Genomic DNA, 22,509 nt, shown 5'->3' on the forward strand with positions numbered 1-22,509 from the left:
TTTACAATCTCAGGGGAAATTCCGTTGAGTTGAAAATTTCCTCAGCTCCTCGCTCCAGTTTCTCAGAAGAGTCTCTCTCCTTGCAGAAAAGACTGTGGGCGGGAGTCACCGATTTAGCATATTTCTACTAAAAATATGACTCCATCCCAAGAAATTGGTTTTAAAGATTTGAGGAAAAACTGCTTTTAGATTTCAGAGAAAGAAAAAGAGTCTGTTTCTACTTCCCCCTTTTAAATCTGATAACTTTTATTTTAATCGGGTTGACATTCTGTGGTGAGCTTGTGGTTAACTCTTTCATGCCCGGAAACCTGTTGTCGACCGAGAAGACTCCCAGGATTAGAAAATAACCAGCGCCCAACGTTTCATTTGCGGAAGCATTTGAGGTCCCAAAATGTGATGGTTTAGCGGCAGCTGCTTGTAGGGGTATTTTTGGTTCCCTGCTTCTTTTTTCCCTTCTAAGTAAAGAGAAAATAACTAGATCGCTCCACCCCACCACCCGATCGTTGTGTTGTTGTTGTTTAACAAGTGTTGAGTAAGGCACAGTCGTTCTCCAAAAGGGTCTTACCCTGTGAGTTACTCATTTTAGGGTTGCGGAAACGGACTATTTGACCCAGTCAACCAGGCCTCAGAAACTGTGGGTCAGATAACAAATAACTACAGTGCTTCTGTGCTAATTACTACAGAGATGTGCCCAAGTGCCTGGAGATCTCCTTGAAGCAAAGGTCTCCTCCTTGAAGCACACGGCCTTCTTCTCCTTTCCCCAGGGAATCAGGCAACTTTTCTTTGATGACAGCAACTTCCTTAAGTCCCCCAAGCCCTGAAACAGGCACTTTACTTCTCCCACATTTCCTTCAACATTTGTGCTTGCTGAATGAAACAAGGAAGGGGAATGTTTGTTTGAGTGAACCAATCAATGGGTAACAGCACCAATGCTAATGCAAACACACTCAAGTACCCATTCAGAACCTACCATGGTCCAAGGTTTGTGCTCTGCTCTTGGGTGCTGATCCAGCCAAAAGAATGGGTGGAGAGGGAGTGGTAGGTGAAGTCCCAATATCACCACTTATATTTTGGACTCTCTTATTTTTCCTCTGGTCACATGCATACATAAATTTTATATCTCTGTAATTATGCCATTTAAAAATCCTCCTACTGAGGTAGAAGGTGGGACTCAACTCTGGAGGCAGGGCTCAGACACCGGACCAAATTGAGGACTAGCAAAAACAGGATTGGGGCAGAAGCAGCTTTCCATAAGAACACCCATGAGTGTGCCATGTCAGTTTACCGTTGCCATGGCAACACCCAGGCATTCCTGCTCCTTTCCATAGCACTGACTGGATGACCCAAAAGTTACTACCCCTTCCCTAGAAATTTCTGCACAAACTGCCCCTTAAACTGCATGTAATTAAAAGCAGATATAAATATGAATGCAGAACTGCCCTGACCTACCACTCTCTGCCTATGTGGTTGCCCTGCTCTGCAGAAGCAGTCACGGAGCTGTAGCACAGCAGGAACTATAACATCGCCACTTCAATAAAGCTATTTTCTTTCATTCTACCACTGGCTTGCCCCTGAATTCCTTCTTGGGCAAAGCCAAGGACCCTTGCGGGCTAAGCCCCATCCTGGGGCTCGCTTGTCCTGCATCACTACCACCTTCTCCAGGAAGATGCTCTAGGCTTAATCACTGTATTGAATTCAGCTGCTGAGGACTGAGAGGTGATTTGGATGATTGACTTGATAAATAAAATTGGGAGTTAGACTTTCCGGCTGTGGACTTGCCACTGAGGTGGGGGAGATGGGGGTTTCTTTCTCTGATAAATTTCCACATCTACAGACAAAAGGAAAAGACCCTGAACTAATCACTTCCTTTGGAAGAAGCTTTGGTAAAGAATCAACATTTGGGAGGTTGGCAAGAAGAACCTATTTGTTCTATAAATATTTAAAAATTATTAAAATTTCAAACAATACAGAAAAACATGAAGATTAATATAACCATCATGTGCCTACCATCAGGATTCAGTAAATGTGTTGGGATTACAGTTGACTTTGGTTGTTTCATGTCCTTTTTGTTTATTTTAAATACATGCTCTTGTCATGCATGATGGCTCATGCCTGTAATCCCAACACTTTGGGAGGCTGAGGCAGGTAGATCACCTGATGTCAGGAGTTCAAGACCAGCCTGGTCAACATAGTGAAACCCCATCTCTATCAAAAATACAAAAAATTAGTCTGACATGGTGCAGACACCTGTAATCCCAGTTTCTCAGGGGGCTGAGGCAGGAGAATCACTTGAACCTGGGAGGCAGAGGTTGCAGTGAGCCCAGATCTCGCCATTGCACTCCAGCCTGGGTGACAGAGAAAGACTCCATCTCGAAAAACAAAACAAACACAAACACAAACAAATAAATACATGCTATGGATATAGTGGAGCTCCCTCTCTGTCCAACCCAATCCCATTCTTCCCCTCCAGTAATTGCTCTCTTGAACCTGGGTTGTATCTCCTGACGCAATATACACTACTGGTTTGTTTTTTATTTTATGCATAAATGCCTAATATACTGTTTCTTTTTGCAACTTTGCTTTTTTCACTCAACACCGTTTTTGAGATTCATTCTTGATGTTTATTCTTTTTAACAACTGTACATTATTACATTGTATAATAATACAGTTATTGCTAATGCTGAGTTTATTAATCTAACCTTCTTTTGATGGACAGTTAGATTGTGTCTGCTTTTCCCCTATTACAAGCAATGCTCTGATAAACAGCCTTGAATGTGTGCACATATGCAAGAATTTCTCTAGGAATACACCTAGAAGTGAAATCACTGATCCTAGAACATGGACAGCTTCAATTTTACTGCTATATTTAAAATTTTCTCCTTGAAATTGCTATGCTAATTTATAATCCTCATCAGCAATTTATAAAATTTCCTGAATTCCTCACATATTCCTCATCATCACTTACCACTGGGAAATTTTAACATTTTTTTGCCAATCTGATAATATAAAATAAAGTCTCATTACTATCTTAAGTTTCAGTGATACCTGGTGATATTGAGCATGCTTTCATATGTTTTTTTGGTCATCTCTGTGGCCTCCTTGTTCATATCCTTTGTCCCTATTTTTATTGGGTTGTTGGCTTTTTACTTATCGATTTGTAAGTCTTCCTTATGTATTATGGATACTAAGTCTGGATAATTATAGATTCTTGGATTTTCTAGGTAGATATTATTATTTATAAATGACAATTTTTTTTTTCTTATCCACTTCTTATTCCTCTGTTTTCTTTTGCTTGTTCCATTGCATTAGCTGGGGTGTTCAATACAGTATAGAATAAAAGCAGGAATTATATATGTTTCCACCATTAAATAGAAAGCTTTTAAGGTATCAGGTACATGTCATTTTCTGTAAGATTTCAGTGTCTACCATCTATTGGTTAAAGAAGTTTCCTTCTATTTCTGCTATCTTAAAAGTTTTTTTTTCTTTTAATCGATAATGGATATTCTTTTCATCATCATTAGATGCTCTTCTTCTTCTATTAAAATGATCATGTAGGTTTTCTCCCTTTATACCATAAAAGTACTTAAGTACATTGAGAGATTTTCCAACGTTAAACCATTCACTATTGCTGGGATAAATTCTGACTGATCAGAATTTTTTTTTTCTTAATACATTGCTAGAATCAGGTGCAAATGTGTTAACATTCTCCAGTTTGACTGCAGAATTAATTTCTTTTTGTAATTCTTCACCTTAACCATATGTATTGTTGAGTGTATACATGTTCAAGATTACCATAACTTCCAGAATAATTTTTATTTGTGAAAATGCTTTTTTGGTCTAGTTTCTCTTATGTTATTGTAGCTATGGAGCTTTCTTATATCTGGCTACCTTATCAACAATATGTATTGTTGAGTGTATACAGGGTCAAGATTATTATAACTTCCACAGTATTTTTATCTGTGAAAATACTTTTTTGGTTTAGTTTCTTCTATGTTATTGTAGCTATTGAGCTTTCTTTTGGTTGCTAAATATCTGCATATAATGTATTTTCCAGCGCTTTAGTTCAACCTTCACATGTCACTATATTTTAAAGATGTCTTTTGAAATAACAAAAGTAGACCTTGTGCAGGACTTGGGGGAAAATTCTTCCCCCTCAGTCAGAATATCTCTGTCTTTTACAAGCAAGCTTAATCCATTTCTATTTATTGTACTACATGTGGACTTATTTATGCTATTTTACTTTGAACTTTTATTAACCATTATTTTTCTTTTACTGTTATATTTATCCTTTCTTGTCTTCTATTAAGTTGATTGAGTTTTCTTTATTTTCTCTTTTCCTTCTACTAGTTTGCATATTATATGTTTTAATTCTACTTTTAGAATTAACTCACCCTTTAAGTTCTCAAAGTACTCTTGATGTTAAAAGTCCACAGTTGGTTAACATCTCTCCCAGTTCTAGGATCTTCTGTTCAGAACTTAGCACACTTTTGGCAACTAAGGATTGGCAACTGTTAAAAAATGTCATTTTCCATTATATTTTTGGATTGGTTATTGCTGATATATAAAAAATGTTGAATTTTATAAATGAATTTTCTATCTGGCCATCTTATCAAACTCTTAATAGTTCTAATACTTTAACTGTCTTGGGTTTTCTAAGTACTTAATTAAATTCCTCACATAGAATGATTATTTTTATCTTCTTTTTTCTAACAATTGTATGCCTTATCTATGTTACTAGTTTTATCAGATCACTAATAATGAGGGTTCTTTTAAAGTCAATTGGAGTGAGAAAAACCCGAAGATGCCACTAAGTCTTTGAGTGTCTTTGGGGAAGAAAAGGTAGATTCAGGAAAAGAGAGACAAAAGGCAAAGTGAACAACTAAGACAATACCATATATCACAAATTTAGGTTTGATTTAATGATGGCTAAGAAAAAATTTTTAATTTTATATAAAAGTGTATTTGTATATAGGATAGTTTAAATAAATAATAGGTGATGTGGGCAGCCAACAACAACCAAAAATCACTGGAAGTATTCAAATTCAACCATGGTGATTTGGTTGACAGCAACTGGAGAACCGACCATGCTTCATTAGATTGAAATCCGTTATAATCTATTAATGTGAATATAGGTGACAGGAAACAACCGAATACAGTGTTCTCATAAATAGTTCTTAGAATATGAATTCAAAAGAAACTCTATTTCCTCATTCTGACACAATCAAGCTTAATCGATTAACATTTTAAGTATTGTTTTTCAGCTTAGAAAGTTGGCTGGGTTTGGTGGCTCACGCCTGTAATCCCAGCACTTTGGGACGCCAAGGTGGGTGGATCGTGAGCTCAAGAGATCGAGACCATCCTGGCCAACACAGTGAAACTCCACCTCTACTAAAAACCCAAAAATTACTCGGGCTTGGTGGCAGGTGTCTGTAAGGTTGTTGCCCAGGCTGGAGTGCAGTGGTGCGATCTCGGCTCACTGCAACCTCTGCCTCCAGGGTTCAAGCCATTCTCCTGCCTCAGCCTCCCAAGTAGCTGGGATTACAGGCGCCCGCCACCACACCCGACTAATGTTTTGTATTTTTAGGAGAGATGGGGTTTCACCATGTTGGCCAAGCTGGTCTTGAACTCCTGACCTCAGGTGATCCACCCGCCTCGGCCTCCTGAAGTGCTGGGATTACAGGTGTGAGCCACTGTGCCCAGTCAGGCATTTTTAAGATGTAGGTTAAATGACCAAAGATGCAAATTAAATGAGCATTCAGAGAAAGAAAGCCAAAGAGATGAGGAACCAGGAGATTGTGATTCTTATGATACCAAAAATGAAATTTTGAGCAGGAAAAGTCAAAGGAACCAAGTGCAAAGCAAATTTTGAGGAGAATGAACACCACTGGGCTTGGCCACTGGGAGCTTCTTGGTGCACTCTGTAAAAATAGTTCCAGTGGAAGCAGAAGACGCACCAGAAGGTCATGGGATGAGTGGTTCGAGAGGAAGTAGAAACAGTGAGGCGCACGACTCTCAGGAGGTATTGACTTGTGAGGAAAAGAGGACTGATTGCTGGGGGGACCTTTCAGTACCTGGGATGCTCATCAGCTGCGGAGGGGACCCGGTGAGATCCTCAGAGAGAGGGTAACTGGGTGGGGGCACAGTGCATAGTGGGGGAATTCACCTTAGAGAGACAACCACAGAAAAAAGAGCAAATGGGCCGGGTGCGGTGGCTCACACCTGTAATCCCAGCACTTCGGGAGGCCAAGACGGGCACATCATCTGAGGTCAGGAGTTTAAGACCAGCCTGGCTAATAAGGTGAAACCCCATCTCTGCTAAAAATACAAAAATTAGCTGGGTGTGGTGGTGGGTGCCTGTAATCTCAGCTACTCGGGAGGCTGAGGCAGGAGAATTGCTTGAACCTGGGAGGTGGAGGTTGCAGTGAGCTGACATCATGCCACTGCATTCCAGTCTGGGTGACAGAGCTAACCTCTGTCTCAAAAAAAAAAAAAAAAAAAAAAAAAAATAGAAAGAAAGAATAAAGAGCAAATGATGAGTGCAAATGGGGAAATTTTGATATGTGAAAAAGGAAAGTTGAGGGAGTGCAAAAGCCAAGGAGAAAGTTGAGAGTAAATGAGAAAGAGCCATCAAGTGAATAAGCCACCTGACCAAATTCTCAGTATCTCCAGGGGTTAGGTGGCAGCAGAGGTAGAGGACTGTAGATTTTGTCTGCAGTCTGTAGAGGTAGCACCTCATCTTTCCATCTCTGATACTGGTCTGCACTACAAATTATGTAACTTCTTTCTTTCTTTTTTTTTTTTTTTTTTTTTTTTGAGACAGGGTCTCACTCTGTCTCCCAGGCTGGGGTGCAGTGAAGCAATCTCATTGCAGTCTCTCCCTCCTGGGCTCAAGCGATCCTCCCACCTCACACTCCCGAGTAGCTGGGACCACAGGCGCACACCACTATGCCCAGCTAGGTTTTGGACTTTTTGTAGAGACAGGGTCTCTTTATGTTGCCCAGGCTGGTCTCAAACTCCTAGGCTCAAGCTGATTTGCCCACCTCATCCTCCCACAGTGCTGGCATTATAGGCGTGCACCACCATGCCCAGCCTAGCTGTGTAACTTTCAACAAGTGACTAAGATTCTCAGCCTACATGTCTTGATCACTGAATGAGATTATAATACCATTCAAAGGAATGTTATAAAAAAATCTTTGGTAAAATAAAAATAAAAAACTTGGCTGGGGGTGGGGCTCATGCCTATAATCCCAACACTCTGGGAGGCCGAGGCAGGTGGATCAGTTGAGCCCAAGACTTTGAGACCAGCCTGGGCAACACTGCAAGACCCCATCTCTATAAAAAATACAAAAATTAGCTGGGCACAGTGATGCACGCTTATAGTTTCAGCTACTCAGGAGGCTGAGGCAGTGAGGCAGGAGGATAGCTTGAGACCAGGAAGTCAATGCTGCAGTTAGCTGTGACTGGGCCACTGTACTCCATCCTGGGTGACAAAGCGAGACCCTGTCTCAAAAAACAACAAAACAAAACAAAACAAAACAACTCTGTACCAAAAGATGGTATTACACTTTTCAGGCTAGTAAATCCAAATCTAAAGAAGCTCAGATTCTTATAAGAGTCAACTTCACGTAACCTCTGGTTCCAACAAACTCTTTCCAGTCTCCCACAGGGATTTCCTCTGGGAGTCAATGAGTTTAAGGTGTTGTGAAATTTGGCTAGGGGTTTGGGAGGAATTCTTTTCATTTCATGTTACAGACAGAGCATCTGAAATGAGAAGGGACCACAGTGAGCCAGTGAGTGAAACAGGAGGAAGATTCTGACACCCAGAGCTTTCCCTTCAACATTTCCTTCTGTTTATTCCTTATCTAGACTCCCATTTTCCTACCCCATAGATACCCACTCTTATGCCCCTAACTTGCCTTCAACTCCTCTACTGTCTTGTAAATGTCCCATGTGTGCTTGAAAAAAGAGTGGGCTCTGCTATTGTTGGGATCAAATTTGTTAATTGAGGTTATGACATTTGATTATTCTTACTGATTTTCTGTCTGTTTGACCTATCCATCATAAAGGAAGACACTGTTAAATTTTCTCATTATGATAGTAGATTTCTAAATTTATCCTTGTTTTGTCAATACTTGCTTTGTGTATTTTGAAGTTATGCTATTGGGTGCATAGAAGTATGTAAGTGTTATGTTTTCCTGGTTCTTGTTTCGTATATTTTGAAGTAATGCTTTTGAGTGCATACACATACAGCATTTTTATGTTTTCCTGGTGAATTGAACCTTTAGCAATACGTACTGACTTCTGTATTTCTATTAATGCTTTTGCCTTGAAGTCTGATGTTAATACAACTCCTTAGAATCAATTGTCCATTCTTTTAGTTTCAAACTTTTGGAGCCTTTATGCTTTAAGCATGTCTCTTATAAACAGCATATAACTGCATATTTTTAAAAATATATGCAGTCCAACATTCTTTAACTGCAGAGTTAGTCTATTTACATTGGTAATTATTACTGATATAGTTTGATGAATTTCCACTGTCTTATTTTGTTCTTTACTTTTTACCTTCTCTTTCTATGCATTTTCCCCTTCTTTTGATTTAAGTAAGTTTTTATCCTATTTTATTCTTTTTTTCCAATAGCTTGTAAGTTATTCACTTTACTCTGTCATTTTAGATGTAATTTTTAACATTTTAACATGAATCCAGACTTTATAAAGCCCAGACTTAGCCAATACAATAGCCTTCCTCTCAAATAATAAATAACCTTAGAACAAATTGCCTCCACAAACTTTTTCTACACAGTTCTGTCTTCTTCCTCCATGCTTCTTTGTGTGCATTTATGTTTGCTATTTGAAAGAATTTCCTGAAAGTAAAAGTGAGATTTTTTAGAAGGCTGACATGAGGGCAGCAATGGTAGACTTTCACGTGACTCCTGTCCCACCACCTTGAGCTGTGTGGTTTAGGCAACTTACTTAATCTCTCTGAACCTCAATCTCTTGCTTTGTAAAGCGGGGATGACAATATCCACCTTTCAGAGCCATAAGCATTGAAGGTAATATATGCAAAGAAGCAGCACATATGCAGGGATTGGATATCATAGTTATTATTACATAGATAACCCCAAATGGAGGGCCTGGGCCCTCTGACTTCTTCAAAGATAATAATCTGAACTAAACCACAACATCACACAAACACCTCCCAGCACTCAGATAGTTTAGACATAGCTCCACCTCTTTGTAAGAGACAACCTTCAACAGATAGGTGAAAAGCATGCTCCTTCCTGAAGATTATGATTCTGGGTGTTGGAAAAGCACTGAACTAGGAGTCAGGGAACCTGGTGATCTGTTGTAATCCAAGGCTTGCCACAAACTTGTGAAATGACCACAGGCTCAGTGTTCTTATCCAGAAGAAGTAGAGGTTGGCCTAAATGATCTTTAAGATCTCTTCTAGTTCTCATATTCTATGATACCATTAAAAGGGATGTTCGACATGTTCTATGGTATTTTATTTTGCACCCAAACCACTTACTTTCTAAAGGCCTAAACTGCTGGTTTGAGTTTCCCAAGGAAGCGAGAGACAACCTTTGACATTATGCATATCTTTGGAGTTCTTATTAAACAGTAAACCTCACCTGACAATCAAAGATAGCCTCTGGCTCCAACATCTTCTTTCCAGTCTCCTATAGGGATTTCCTCTGGGAGTCAACGAGCTTAAGGTGAAACTTGGCTAGGGGTCTGGGAGGAATTCTTTTCATTTCATGTTACAGACAGAGCATCTGAAATGAGAAGGGACCACAGGGAGCCAGTGACTGGAACAAGAGGAAGATTCGGATCTCTGACACCCACAATCTGTCTGATTCTGACGCAGAAGATGAACCACGTTAGAGCAAGAACCAGATCTCTCTTTACCCAGTGGCCCAAGCTCTTGATGCATACCTGTGTCCCTTGTAAAGCTCAGTGAATCATCATCTAGACATTTCCTGTGCTCCGTGCGTTATTCTAATCTTCACTGCGTAAAAGCAGAGCTTAAAGCTCTGATATATGGATAGGAAAGAGAAGAGGGATGAAGCCTTTACCTAGGGCTGGCTGGGCTAAGAGTAAAACAACTTGACCTTGATTCACCCAAGGGGCAAAGAATCTTATCTCAGACTCGGTCCACATCCTTTAGAAGCCCCTTTTTTCCTTTATCTTTCATGTTGCTCACATGGACTGCAGGGGCCAAACGAGTTTTCTCTCACTTTGAACATCAGAGAAAAAAACGACCACAAAAAGTTACTCAATCCACAAACGTTTCTCACTCACCCACCTTTCCTCCAGCCAATGACGTTTTCACGGCACCCTGTTAGATGCTGAGTGAGAAAGCATCTGGGCACAAACCGCTGTGGATGCAGATTGAGCAGTGCTCACTGTGCGCTGGAGACGTGGGGGTCCTGTCCTCATCAAGCGGGCAGATGGAGAGGGGACTGAGCGAGCAGCCGGGACTTCGCGCACTGGAAACTCTCACTACTCCAAGTGTGGCCTGGGGATCTGCAGCCCTAGCATCATGTGGGAGCTTGTTAGAAATAGCCTCAGCGTCCACGCCTGCCCTGTCAAATCCCAATCTGCAAGATCCTGGAGGGTTCTGCACACATGCTGCTGTCAACAACCTCAGTACCGTCCTGCCGGCTCTAGAGCAGCCAACCGGGAAGAGCAGCCACTTCTTCTTCAGCAGTGGCATCCGCTCTCTAAAATGACTGCCCTCACGTCTCCTTCCAGGGTTGGTATTTCTGGTTAACTCAAGGAACACAACAATTCTACTAATGAAGTGGTAAAAAGTAAAGGGACACCTTTCAGATTATGGGAGCGGCGCGGCGCGTATGTGGCAAAATCAAATAAAGAGGGCTCATGATTCCACGTCAGGGAAGAGCCGCTGGCCTGCTGCTGTTTATCTTTACTGTCAATGGGGTCTCTTTTTTGTTCGTTTGTTTTGTTTTGTTTTGTTTTGTTTTCACTTAACCTCAGTGGCAAGAAAAATGTGGCCTCTTGCCCAGAGGAGCAGAGAGTGCTGCGGAAGGCAAAGACCACCTCATTTCACCAAGTTCCTCGGCTTTTATTTAAAATCCAAGACATAGAATCTGCACATTTGTCCTTCTGGGAAAAGTGACGAGTGACTGAGGGCGGAGTCTAACACTCAAAAGGAGAGAGCCGGTGGCTGGGAGTCAGAAAAGCTGGCTTGAATCCCTAAATCTCTCGCTGTTAGTCCTGGGTTAGGTTGTTCTGGTCATCTATGGCAGGAGGACTACAAGTGCCTGGCTTTTTCCTTTCCAGCGGGCACACAAGGAGACAGAGAAGTTGAATCTCTAGCAGTCCATTGAAAGGGAAGCCCGCAGTGCAAAGAGAAGCATTGTCGAGGGCCCTTCATCTGCACCCTCCGTTCTCCCAGATCTGTTCCATGATGCATTCCAGAAGAGGTAGCTCTCTGTCACAGTCACTTGCGATTGCCAAGGTGTCAGCCAGACAAGGCAAAAGCTCCCAAGGGGTGTTACCCTTCAGCTGCATACAGAACTCTTAGAGGCAACAAATTCACAAGGAAAGATACACCCATGATCATGTATTTCAGCCACAATGATGCAGGTGAGGTGGAAAAGGACGAGGAACAAGTGGGATTCTGTCCATGTCTGAGCATTCACGGCAACATCCAATGTAAGATGTGGAACACGCTCAACACCAGAAGAGCTCGGTTTGACTCTGTGCCTATGCCCTTGGTGTGGGTCCCAGGCCAAAGCCCTCGGCATTTTCAGGATTAATGAAAACTGCTGGCTGTCTCTTTTTCCCTCTGCCCACATAAAAGGCACAAAAACTAAAGTCAAAGGCCACCTCACTGCAGAGCCTGTAGTTCAAATTTTCCTCCTGGGAGCCCTGATTTCTTTTCTTTTCTCACCTTAACAGTGTCCAGAGTACTTTTATTGCCAGAATGGAGATACAGCCTGCTCAGAGCCACATGTGGGGCCCACCACTCAGGAACAAAGAGAGAGACAGATACTAAGCATGTGTGCAACAGAGAAAATCCAGCCCACAGAAACCGTGTGCAAGAGCAGCACCGTCCAGCCTGAATGTGGCTTTGGGAAGCCCATTTAGAACTTGGCCTGCCGCCAGTCGCCAACTCAGAGCCTACTGCCATGAAGGCAGGCCCTGACTCTCCATCCCTGCCCACACAGGGAGACCCAGGGCAAACAGAAAGCCCCTGGGGGGGGCCCAAGGGACCCTTGGCTCTCTCAGGGTCCCATTCAAGTTTCTGGGCTAGTCCTGGCAGACTAAACACCACTGAGTTGCCTGGTGGGAAAAGGTGCTGGGCAGGGTGGACAGGAGCCCCACTGCTTCTCAGCCCTGTGCCAACCCCTTTGGGTGAGACCCTAATGCAGGGTGGGGAGCCCCAATTTCTAAGCCTTGAGTGTTTACCACCCTACACCCCCACCTCCAACTCCCAAATTGATCATCTCAAATTTTCCCACAGTCCGTAGACACCAGACACTTCAAATACTCTCAGAGAAGAAGGTGATGTCTACATCCAGAATTGTGCCAATACTTTAAAATTACGGGGAGAAAAATATTCCCCTTCCCCTCTTCTAAGGAAAATTCTGTCTGCCTCCCAAGCTCCCAGGTCCCTTGTGGTGTGAGCTGGGGGAGTGCATAGAGCTGGGAATTGGAAAATATTCCGGGAGAGAATCATTTATGTTGAGAAGACCCATTGGGAGAAGCAGGAAGTGGGTCTGGAAAGACAGGAGGAAGTGTAAAGGCAGAGAAAAGCCCTTGTTAGCTGAATTTTGAGAAGTGATTTTTAGCATTCTTAGTGAGTAAAACTAGAGAATGAGGGCAGTTGTATGCTGTCTTAAAAAATAAAAGAATGATAATATAGGGAAAGATGATTTCAACATTTTGGAGTCATATAAATGGAATCCTCCTTTGTTATTACTGTGCAAGACTTTTAGACAAATTATTTTTTATTCTTTTTTTGGATGTTGTTCTGTTGCTGCTTTTATAACACTATGCTAAGAAGGGCTAAAAAAAATCCCAAATTTATTCCCATTATATTGAAAAAGAGCAACCCTCTAGCGTACCTTTTCGCACACTCTTCTACCTCCTGCTGCCTTCAGGTGATGTTTGGCACTTCCTGGCAAGGTCTTTCAGGGAAAAGGATTACAGCCAAGCTCTTTAGTGGTTACTGAGCTACAGACCTGGAGGTGTCATGTTTCTAAATTCCAGGAAAGATTCTTTATGAAAGGAAAGTCTGTGAGAGTAAGAAGTTCTGGAACTTCCCCTTGTCCCCGCATGACCTCTTCAGACACTCAGACTAATTTATGATGACTCTGAAAATGCCCATTACCTCATCTAGCAAAACACACCCTCACGGAATTAAAGAGTTTCTAAGGTCACAAAACAGCTTCCAAGACAATTTGTCTCCTTCTTTTCAAATTGATCTGTTTAGAAATGTTCTTGGCTTGTGATTGGCATTTCAGATTCCAAAAGCATCTGTGGTCAATCCTGGCTATTTGTGCTAATGAATAATTACAAAAGAGTTGCTAAGTATGCTTCTCATTGATTTTGTTGAGCTAAAATTACTTATAAAGAAAGGCACAGATCTGAGGCATACAATTTGATGAGTTTTGACAAATGTGTACAGCTGCATAAACGTTTTCATCACTTCTGCCTTCTGGTCAATACCCACCTACCACAAGAATCCACTGTCTGCTTTCTGTCTCTGGATATAACTTTTGTCTTTTTTTGGACTTCATATAAATGAAAGCAAAGTGTGTGCACTATTTTGTGTTTAGCTTATTTTGTTCAACATAACATTTTTGAGATTTATCAATATTGCCCGTATCAATAGTTCATTATTTTTTATTTTTGAGTGGTTTCTGTAGTATGACTATATGATAAGCTACTTATCTGTTCTCCCAATGATGGATATTTGAATTATTGAGTTGATTATTATTAATAAAGCTACTATGTCCTAGAATGGAAGGGGCTTAATAAAAGAAAGAAGTAAATAAATATTTTATAAAAGTCTTTCTGTAGAAAAGACTCCGCACTCCAGCCTGGGCAACAGAGGAAGACTCCATTTCAAAAGAAAAAATTACTAGTTTTCATTTATCTACTGAGATATCCTATTGTTTCACTCATTATAACCATTTTTTCTTTAAATTAGCAGTTGGCACTTTTTTTCTGAAAGGGTCAGAGAGTAAATATTTTAGGCTACCTGGCCATGTTACTCCACTGCAACTACTCAACTCTGCCATTATAGCAGAAAAGCAGCCATAGACAAAATGTAAATAAATGGGTGTGTCTTTCTTCCAATAAAACTTTATTTATAAAAATAAACCACTGACCATGGTGGCTCACTCCTGTAATCCTAGCACTTTGGGAGGCCGAGGCAGGTGAATCACCTGAGGTCAGGAGTTCAAGACCAGCCTGGCCAACGTGGCAAAACCTCATCTCTACTAAAAACACATCCCTTCATTCCTCTTAGGTAAATACCTAGGAGTAGAATTGCTGAATTGTAGGATAGATATATATTTAACTTCAATAAAAATCCTTTCTTTTTGTTTGTTTGTTTTTGAGACAGAGTCTCACTCTGTTGCCCAGGCTGGAGTGCAGTGGCATGATCTCAGCTCACTGCAACCTCTGCCTCCTGGGCTTAAATGATTCTCCTGCCTCAGCCTCCAGAGTAACTGGGATTGCAGGCATGCACCACCATGCCTGGTTAATTTTTGTATTTTTAATAGAGACAGGGTTTCACCATGTTGACCAGGGTGGTCTCGAACTCCTGACTTCAAATGATCCAGCTGCCTCAGCCTCCTAAAGTGCTGAGATTATAGGCATGAGCCACCATGCCCAGCCAAAATACTTTCAAATAGTGTTCCAAAGTAATTGCATTACTTACACTGCCACCAGTAATGTAGGAGAGTTCCAGTAGCTCTACTTCCTCTCCAGTATTTGGTGTATCAGTCTTTTATCCATTTCCTCCATTTCCCCAATGGGCTATCTCATCATGGTTTTCGATTTGCATTTTATTGATACCCGATATTAAGCACACTTTCAAGTGTTTATTGATAATCATGTATCTTCTTTGGGGAAGTGGCTGTTCAAGTCTTTGCCCATTTATTGGGCTGTTTGCCTTTTACTATTGCTTTGTTGTTCTTTATGTATTCTGGACACAAGTGTTTGTGACAAATAAATATATTGCAAATATTTTCTCTCAGTCTTTTACTTTTTCATTTTCTTAATGTCTCTGGATGAGTAGACATTTTCAATTTTTTTCTTTTATAGTTAGTGCTTTTGCATCCTCTATAAGCAATCTTTGCCTATCTCCAACCTGCAAAGTCATTTGCCTTTATTTTCTTCTAAAATCTTTGTAGTTTTGCCTTTTATGGTTACATCTATAAGGTATAGACCTAGTATATAGATCTTTATCTTTATACATATAATAAAATTAATTCTTGCATAAGAGGTGAGGTTTTTTCTCATACATTTATCCATTTGTTCCAGAAGCATTTGTTGGAAAGATTTTTCCTTTCTCATTGAACTTCCTTGGCACATTTATTTGTTAAAAAAAAAAATCAGTTGAACAAACATGAGTGAGTCCATTTCAGGACTTTCTGCTCTGTTTCATTACTGTTTGTCTTTATGCGAATACTATGCTGCCTTGATTTTCATAGTTTTATACAAAGCCTGAATATCAGATGTCATGAATCCTCTAAATGTGTACATCTTTATGATTGTCTTAGATATTCTAGGTCTTTTGTGTTTCTAAGGAGGTTTTAGAAATAACTTCCGAATTTCTACTAAATATTGTGTTGGATTTTTAAACTGCAGTTGCCTTGAATTAATTGATCATTTTAAGGTGAATAGGTTCTTTAAATGAATGTTTCAATCTATAAAGATTGTATATTTTTCCATTTGCTTAATTCTTGTAAAATATGTCTCAGCAATATTTCAGAGTTTTCAGTTTAGTGGTATTACAAGTTTTTGGTAGACTTACTTATAAACATTTTATGTGTTTTGATGTAATTGTAAATACAATTGTTTTTAATTTTTAATTTTCTAATTGGTTGTGTCAGTATGTAGAACTAACTATATATATATATATATATATATATATACTGAAATTGCTACCTTCCTAAATTCTAGTAGTTATTTTGCAGATTCCTCAGTAATTTTATGTTAACAATCACATTATCTGAGAATAATGTTCCTTATCTTGAAATCTACTTCCTGATATTAATATAACCACACCAGCTTCCTTATGCTTATCTTTGTAGATTATGTCTTTTTCTATCCTTTTTTTCTCATCCTATCATTTTTATTGTATTTAAAGTGTGTTCTCTTGAAGACAGCATATAATTGGGCCCTGCTGTTTAATCCAGTCTGAAGTTTCTGTCTTTTAATGTATGGATTTTTGTCCATTTATATTTAATGTAATTACTGATAGGACTTGCTTTAAGTTCACCTTCTTGCTATCTGTTTCTTAGTTGTTCCCTTTCTGTTTTTATTACTCTATTCTTCCTTTTCTCTCTTCAGTTTGGCTCACCAAATTTAATATTCTTTTTAGCTACACTCTTTGTGGTGTTATTTGGTGGTTTCTCTCAGCTATTCAGTATGTATCCATAGCTTATCACAATCTATGTACTTAATATTGTACCATTTTCTATATGATATAAAAACCTAAAACAGTACAATTCCATTCTTCCTAACTTTTATACTAGAACTGCATGTTCAACAGAACCCACTGTACCATATTATTATTTTTGTTTTAAACAGTTGTCTTTCAAAGATGTTAAAAACAAAAAGTGGTCTTTTCACTTATCTAAATATTTATCAATGTTCTTTATTACTTCATGTAGATTTATGTTGCTAGCTAGTGTAATTTCTCTGTTGCTTGACATTTTTTCTTTAGCATAATGCAAATGTGCCATAATAAATTCTCTAAGCTTTCTTTTATCTGAAAATATACTAAATTCACCCTCGTTTTTGGAGGATATTGTCTCTAGGTAGATTTCAAGGCTGATGGATTTTTTTCTTTTAAAACTTTGAATATGTTGTGCCACTGTTTACTGGCTTCCATTGTTTCTGTTGAGAAGTCAGCTGTTATTCATCATTACTCCCCTGTAGGTATGTGTCCTTTCCCTCTCGCCACTTTTAAGATGTTCTCATTATCTTTGGTTTTCAGCAGTTTAGCTGTGATGTACCTAGATGTGCTTTTCTTTATCTGTATCCTGCTTGGTGCAGTGAACATCTGGATCTGTAAATCCATATCTGTCATCAAATTTCAAACATTTTTGGCATTATTTCTTCATATATTTTTTCTGCTCCATTCTTTCTCTCCTCTCTCGTTGGGAATTCAATGAAATGTAGGTTAGGCTATTTGATATTGTCTCACAGGATGCCAAAGGTCTATTCTTTTTCAATTTCTTCTGTTCATCAGTTTGGATAATTTCTATTGATTTGCCTTCAAGCCCTGGCTAGGCTCATTTCAGATACTGTAACTTTTAGTTTTATTTTCTTATTTTAAAAAATATTGGTTGGCCATGGTGGCTCACACCTGTAATCCCAGCACTTTGGGAGGCCGAGGCAGGTGGATCACCTGAAGTCAGGAATTCGAGACCAGCCTGGCCAACATGGTGAAACCCTGTCTCTACTAAAAATACAAAAATCAGCCAGGCATGGTGCCACGCACTTGTAATCTTAGCTACTTGGGAGGCTGAGGCAGGAGAATCACTTGAACCTGGGAGGCAGAGGTTTCAGTGAGCCAAGATTACACCACCGCACTCCAGCCTGGGCAACAGAGGAAGACTCCATTTCAAAAGAAAAAATTACTAGTTTTCATTTATCTACTGAGATATCCTATTGTTTCACTCATTATAACCATTTTTTCTTTAAATTAGCAGTTGGCACTTTTTTTCTGAAAGGGTCAGAGAGTAAATATTTTAGGCTACCTGGCCATGTTACTCCACTGCAACTACTCAACTCTGCCATTATAGCAGAAAAGCAGCCATAGACAAAATGTAAATAAATGGGTGTGTCTTTCTTCCAATAAAACTTTATTTATAAAAATAAACCACTGACCATGGTGGCTCACTCCTGTAATCCTAGCACTTTGGGAGGCCGAGGCAGGTGAATCACCTGAGGTCAGGAGTTCAAGACCAGCCTGGCCAACGTGGCAAAACCTCATCTCTACTAAAAACACAAAAATTAGCCGGACGTTGAGCCAAGATTGCACCATTGCCCTCCAGCCTGGGCAACAAGAGCAAAACTCTGTCTCAAAAATAAATAAATAAATAAATAAATAAATAAATAAATAAATAAATGGCAGCAAATCTGCAGGTCATAGTTTACTGACCTCTGCTTTAATAAGAGCATACTTATTATAACTGTTTTAAACTCCTTTTGTGCTAATTCCAAAATCTGGGTCAATTTAGGGGTCGGTTTTTTTTTTTTTTTTTTTTTTTTTTTTTTTTTGAGACAGACTCTCACTTACTCTGTAACCCAGGCTGTGGTGCTCGGCTCACTGCAACCTCCACCTCCCAGGCTCAAGCAATTCTCCTGCCTCAGCCTCCTGAGTACCTGGGGCTACAGGCATGTGCCACCACACTCGGCTGATTTTTTTGTATTTTTAGTAGAGATGGGGTTTCACCATGTTGGCCAGACTGGTCTCTAACTCCTGACCTCAGGTGATCTGCCTGCCTTGTCCCTGCAAAGTGCGGGGATTATAGGCGTGAGCCACCACACCCAGTCAATCTTACGGGTCTGTTTCTATTGAGCACTTTTTTGAGTAGGTCAAGTAGGTCACGTTTTCCTGTTTCTTCACATGTCTAGATTTTCTGTTAACTTGCTGGATATTATGAACTATACATTATAAAGGGTCTGGATTATCTTGTGGTCCTTTAAAAGGTAATGCATTTTGCTCTGACAGGCAGGTAAATGACTAGCACATCCTCTTGTCTATTAGGCTTGGTTTTAATCTTTGTAAGGGCAGGTCTCTTTTGGTTTTGAAATTCATCCTGGGGATGTCTCTTTCTCTAGAGCAGGATTGGAAAACTACAACCCACAACTCAGACACCTGTTTTTATAAATAAAACTTAGTATAACTATTCTTCTCTTAGCCCTCACAATGGACAATCAGGGCTAAGTCTCACTGAGTTCTCCCCTGTTCAGGTTCAGACCAGCTCTTGGCTAAGAACCTGGGGTGGACCCCTATACATATTTTTTGAGCACTCTTCATGTAGTGCCCTCTCCAGAGCCCCACCCCACAAATCCCAGTCATGTCACGTCAATGAGATCACCACTCTGCTTGGGCTCCACTTGGGTGCTGCCTGGGAGGAAAGCACCCCAGGAAGGAAGCCAGGGCAACCGTGGGCGCCTCTCATGTGTTTCCCTCCTCCCAAATCATGTAGCCCTGAGCTGCCTGTTGTTCAGCACCTGAAAGCACTTGCTGCATACATTTGGGCTGGTTTCACAGTTGTTTCAGCAGAAACATAAGTTTTGGTCCCAGTTACTCTGTGATGGCTGGAAGCAGAAGTCTTCACTGGTTTTTCTGATTATTATCCATGTCTTGCTTTAGCAACAGATTTATCTTCTGATACGTAAAATATTGGTTGGTGTTGATCAATAATAAGTGCCAACAAATGGTACCAGTGATATGAGAAGTACAGAGAGACAATCTTTTGCAGGAGTTAAAGGTCAAGGTAAACGTCAGTCCAGTCTCTATCTGAATTACCATTCTCTTTTTCTGGACAGTGAACAAAAGGAAAGGAACAGAACTACCATCTATCCATGTCTTATTTTCTGGGCTTTCATCAAGTTACCTTAGTATATTATTTGCTGTAATCGTTAAATCAATAAAATAATTATTATTACACCACAAAACTGAGCCTTAGAGAAGTAAAACAATAAAACTACGTAGCTTGTAAGCTGCTGGAGCTAGAAGTTAGAAACCCATCTTTCTCCCTTCCCACCATGCTGCTGCTCTTGCCTTATCATGAGATTACCAGAATTTACTGAGCACTTACGTCACCTGTTCCTGTTCCACCGTCATTTCCAGCCCATGGAGCCCATTTAAATTGCTTTTGCTTAGTCTCTTGTTGGTTAGAGATGGGCCAAGCTGTCTGATTTCTCCCTACCTTCGATTCTTTTTTTTTGGAGGCAGAGTCTTGCTGTGTCACCTAGGCTGGAGTGCAGTGGCGTGATCTCGGCTCACTGCATCCTCCGCCTCCTGGGTTCAAGCGATTCTCCTGCCTCAGGCTCTCAGCCACCCGAGTAAGTGGGACCACAGGCACATGCCACCACACCTGGCTAATTTTTTTGTATTTTTAGTGGAGACTGGTTTTCACCAGGCTGGCCAGGCTGGTTTCGAACTGCCGATCTCATCTGATCTACCCACCTTGGCCTCCTAAAGTGCTGGGATTACAGGCATGAGCCACTGCACCCAGCCTGCCTAGCTTCAGTTCTTAGGGGTATCAGGAGAGTCCTGAATCATTGGATGAGGATGGTCTTCTGGATGACAAGATGCTGGGCAGAGACTAAGTTCATAGAGAAGCTTCACTCAACCTGAACGACTAATACACAACCAGCCAACCCACAGCCATGAGTACAGCCAGCAGCCCTGATCAGCCTCCGTGTGGGCTTCCATCGATGGAGAGGCTACAGACTCCTGCTTTCCTGCCTCTTCCTGTCCCTGTCATCTCCCTGTCCACTTCCTTTATCCAGCATGTGATATTTCCCCCCAAAATCTAATCTCTTAAAGCAGAGAAACTGTTGCAAAGTAGGCAATGGAATTATTTTTCTGATTAGACCTGTGCCACTTTTCCTTGTAACAGTTTAATGTTTGACCACTGCTTCTGGTGTCTTTAGTGAGATACCAGGGTCCATTTTTCAGACTGAGGGAGGGTAAGGTCTTCATAATATAAGAAGGTATTTGGTGAAGTCAGAGGTGAGCAGGTGGGTGAGAAACACACATTTCCTATTTGCCAGACACTGAGTGAAGTACTTTCTGTATATTTCTCAAAAAATGGCACAGAGTCATTAATTATAGAAAGTCTAACAATTTGTATATCCCAAAAAGTATTTTGCACAGACACATTTTGCCCCTCAATTAAATGTATATAACTTAGCTCCTTCCTTTCTTCACCTTCCTTGGCCCTCCTCTCTCCATACTTGCTTGACATGAGACATATTCAGAATAAAACCACATTAATTTCTACTCATCTAGTTTGAAATATATTGTACTTTGGAGAGGAGCTTGGTCATAGCTAACTTTTGAGCCAGCTCTGATACAAAGGTTTCTGAAGAACAATGGTAGCAGCCTTGGTTCCTTTCTCACAAAAAGTGGGGCATACCATCTTTTAAATAAAGTGAAGAAATACGTGATTAAGTTATTACAGGATTAAATGTGTGAGTACTTGCCCGGGGCCTCTTGAGCTCCTAATAGTCTTCTTTTGCTTTGCAGAGCTCTGTGACGATGACCCGCCAAAAATCACACACGCCACGTTCAAAGCCGCGGCCTACAAGGAAGGAACCATGTTGAACTGTGAATGCAAGAGAGGTTTCCGCAGAATAAAAAGCGGGTCACCCTATATGCTCTGTACAGGAAACTCTGGCCACTCATCCTGGGACAACCAATGTCAATGCACAAGCTCTGGTAAGTGTCTCTTCTGTCACTACCGAGAAAAAGAGAACTGTAGCAAAGAGTGAGACAGAGCCCAGCTTTGGTTCACTCAGCCCTATAGACACAAATGGGCCAGTCCAGTCTACAGGATAACTAATTTTAGTGGTTCCTGAAATAGTCATTCACTAAACACAATTTTTTTTTTTTGAGACAGAGTCTCACTCTGTTGCCCAGGCTGGAGTGCAATGGCACGCAATCTCGGCTCACTGCAACTTCTGCCTCCCAGGTTCAAGTGATTCTCCCGCCTCAGCCTCCTGAGTAGCTGGAATTATAGGCTCCCAGCAGCATGCCTGGCTAATTTTCGCATTTTTAACAGAGATGGGGTTTCACCACGTTGTCCAGGTTGGTCTCGAACTCCTGACCTCAAGTAATTCACTCGCCTCAGCCTCCCAAAGTGCTGGGATTACAGGCATGAGTCACTGTGCCCAGCCACACAATTCTATTTTTATTTTTGAGACAGTCTCGCTCTGTCACCCAGGCTGGAGTGCAGTGGTGCAATCTCAGCTCACTGCAACCTCCATCTCCTGAGTTCAAGTGATTCCTGTGCCTCAGCTGCCCGAGTACCTGGGAGTACAGGTGTGCACCACCACGCCTGGCTAACTTTTTTATTTTTAGCAAAGATAGGGTTTCACCATGTTGGCCAGGCTGGTCTCGAACTCCTGGCCTCAAGTGATTCTCCTGCCTGGGCCTTACAGGCTCACACCACCATGCCTGGCTAATATTTTGTATTTCTTGTTAGCGATGGGGTTTCCCCGTGTTGTCCAGGCTGGCCTTAAACTCCTGGGCTCAAGCAATCCGCCTGCCTCAGCCTC

General features: G+C 40.9%; 1 protein-coding gene across 3 annotated transcripts in view; it reads left to right on the top strand.

Moving 5' to 3' along the window:
• Positions 1-22,509, top strand: part of IL2RA (interleukin 2 receptor subunit alpha) — a 52,889-nt gene that overhangs the window by 16,365 nt on the left and 14,015 nt on the right. For 2 of the 3 annotated variants that reach the window (XM_023230565.1, XM_023230567.1), the window contains exon 2: positions 21,461-21,670. In XM_023230565.1, coding sequence (XP_023086333.1) covers positions 21,461-21,670 — 210 coding nt within the window. The remainder of the gene's footprint in view (positions 1-21,460; positions 21,671-22,509) is intronic. The other variant, XM_023230566.1, reaches the window with a different exon arrangement.

The sequence above is a fragment of the Piliocolobus tephrosceles genome, chromosome 9 (assembly GCF_002776525.5).
Source record: "Piliocolobus tephrosceles isolate RC106 chromosome 9, ASM277652v3, whole genome shotgun sequence".
Classification (NCBI taxonomy): Eukaryota; Metazoa; Chordata; class Mammalia; order Primates; family Cercopithecidae; genus Piliocolobus; species Piliocolobus tephrosceles.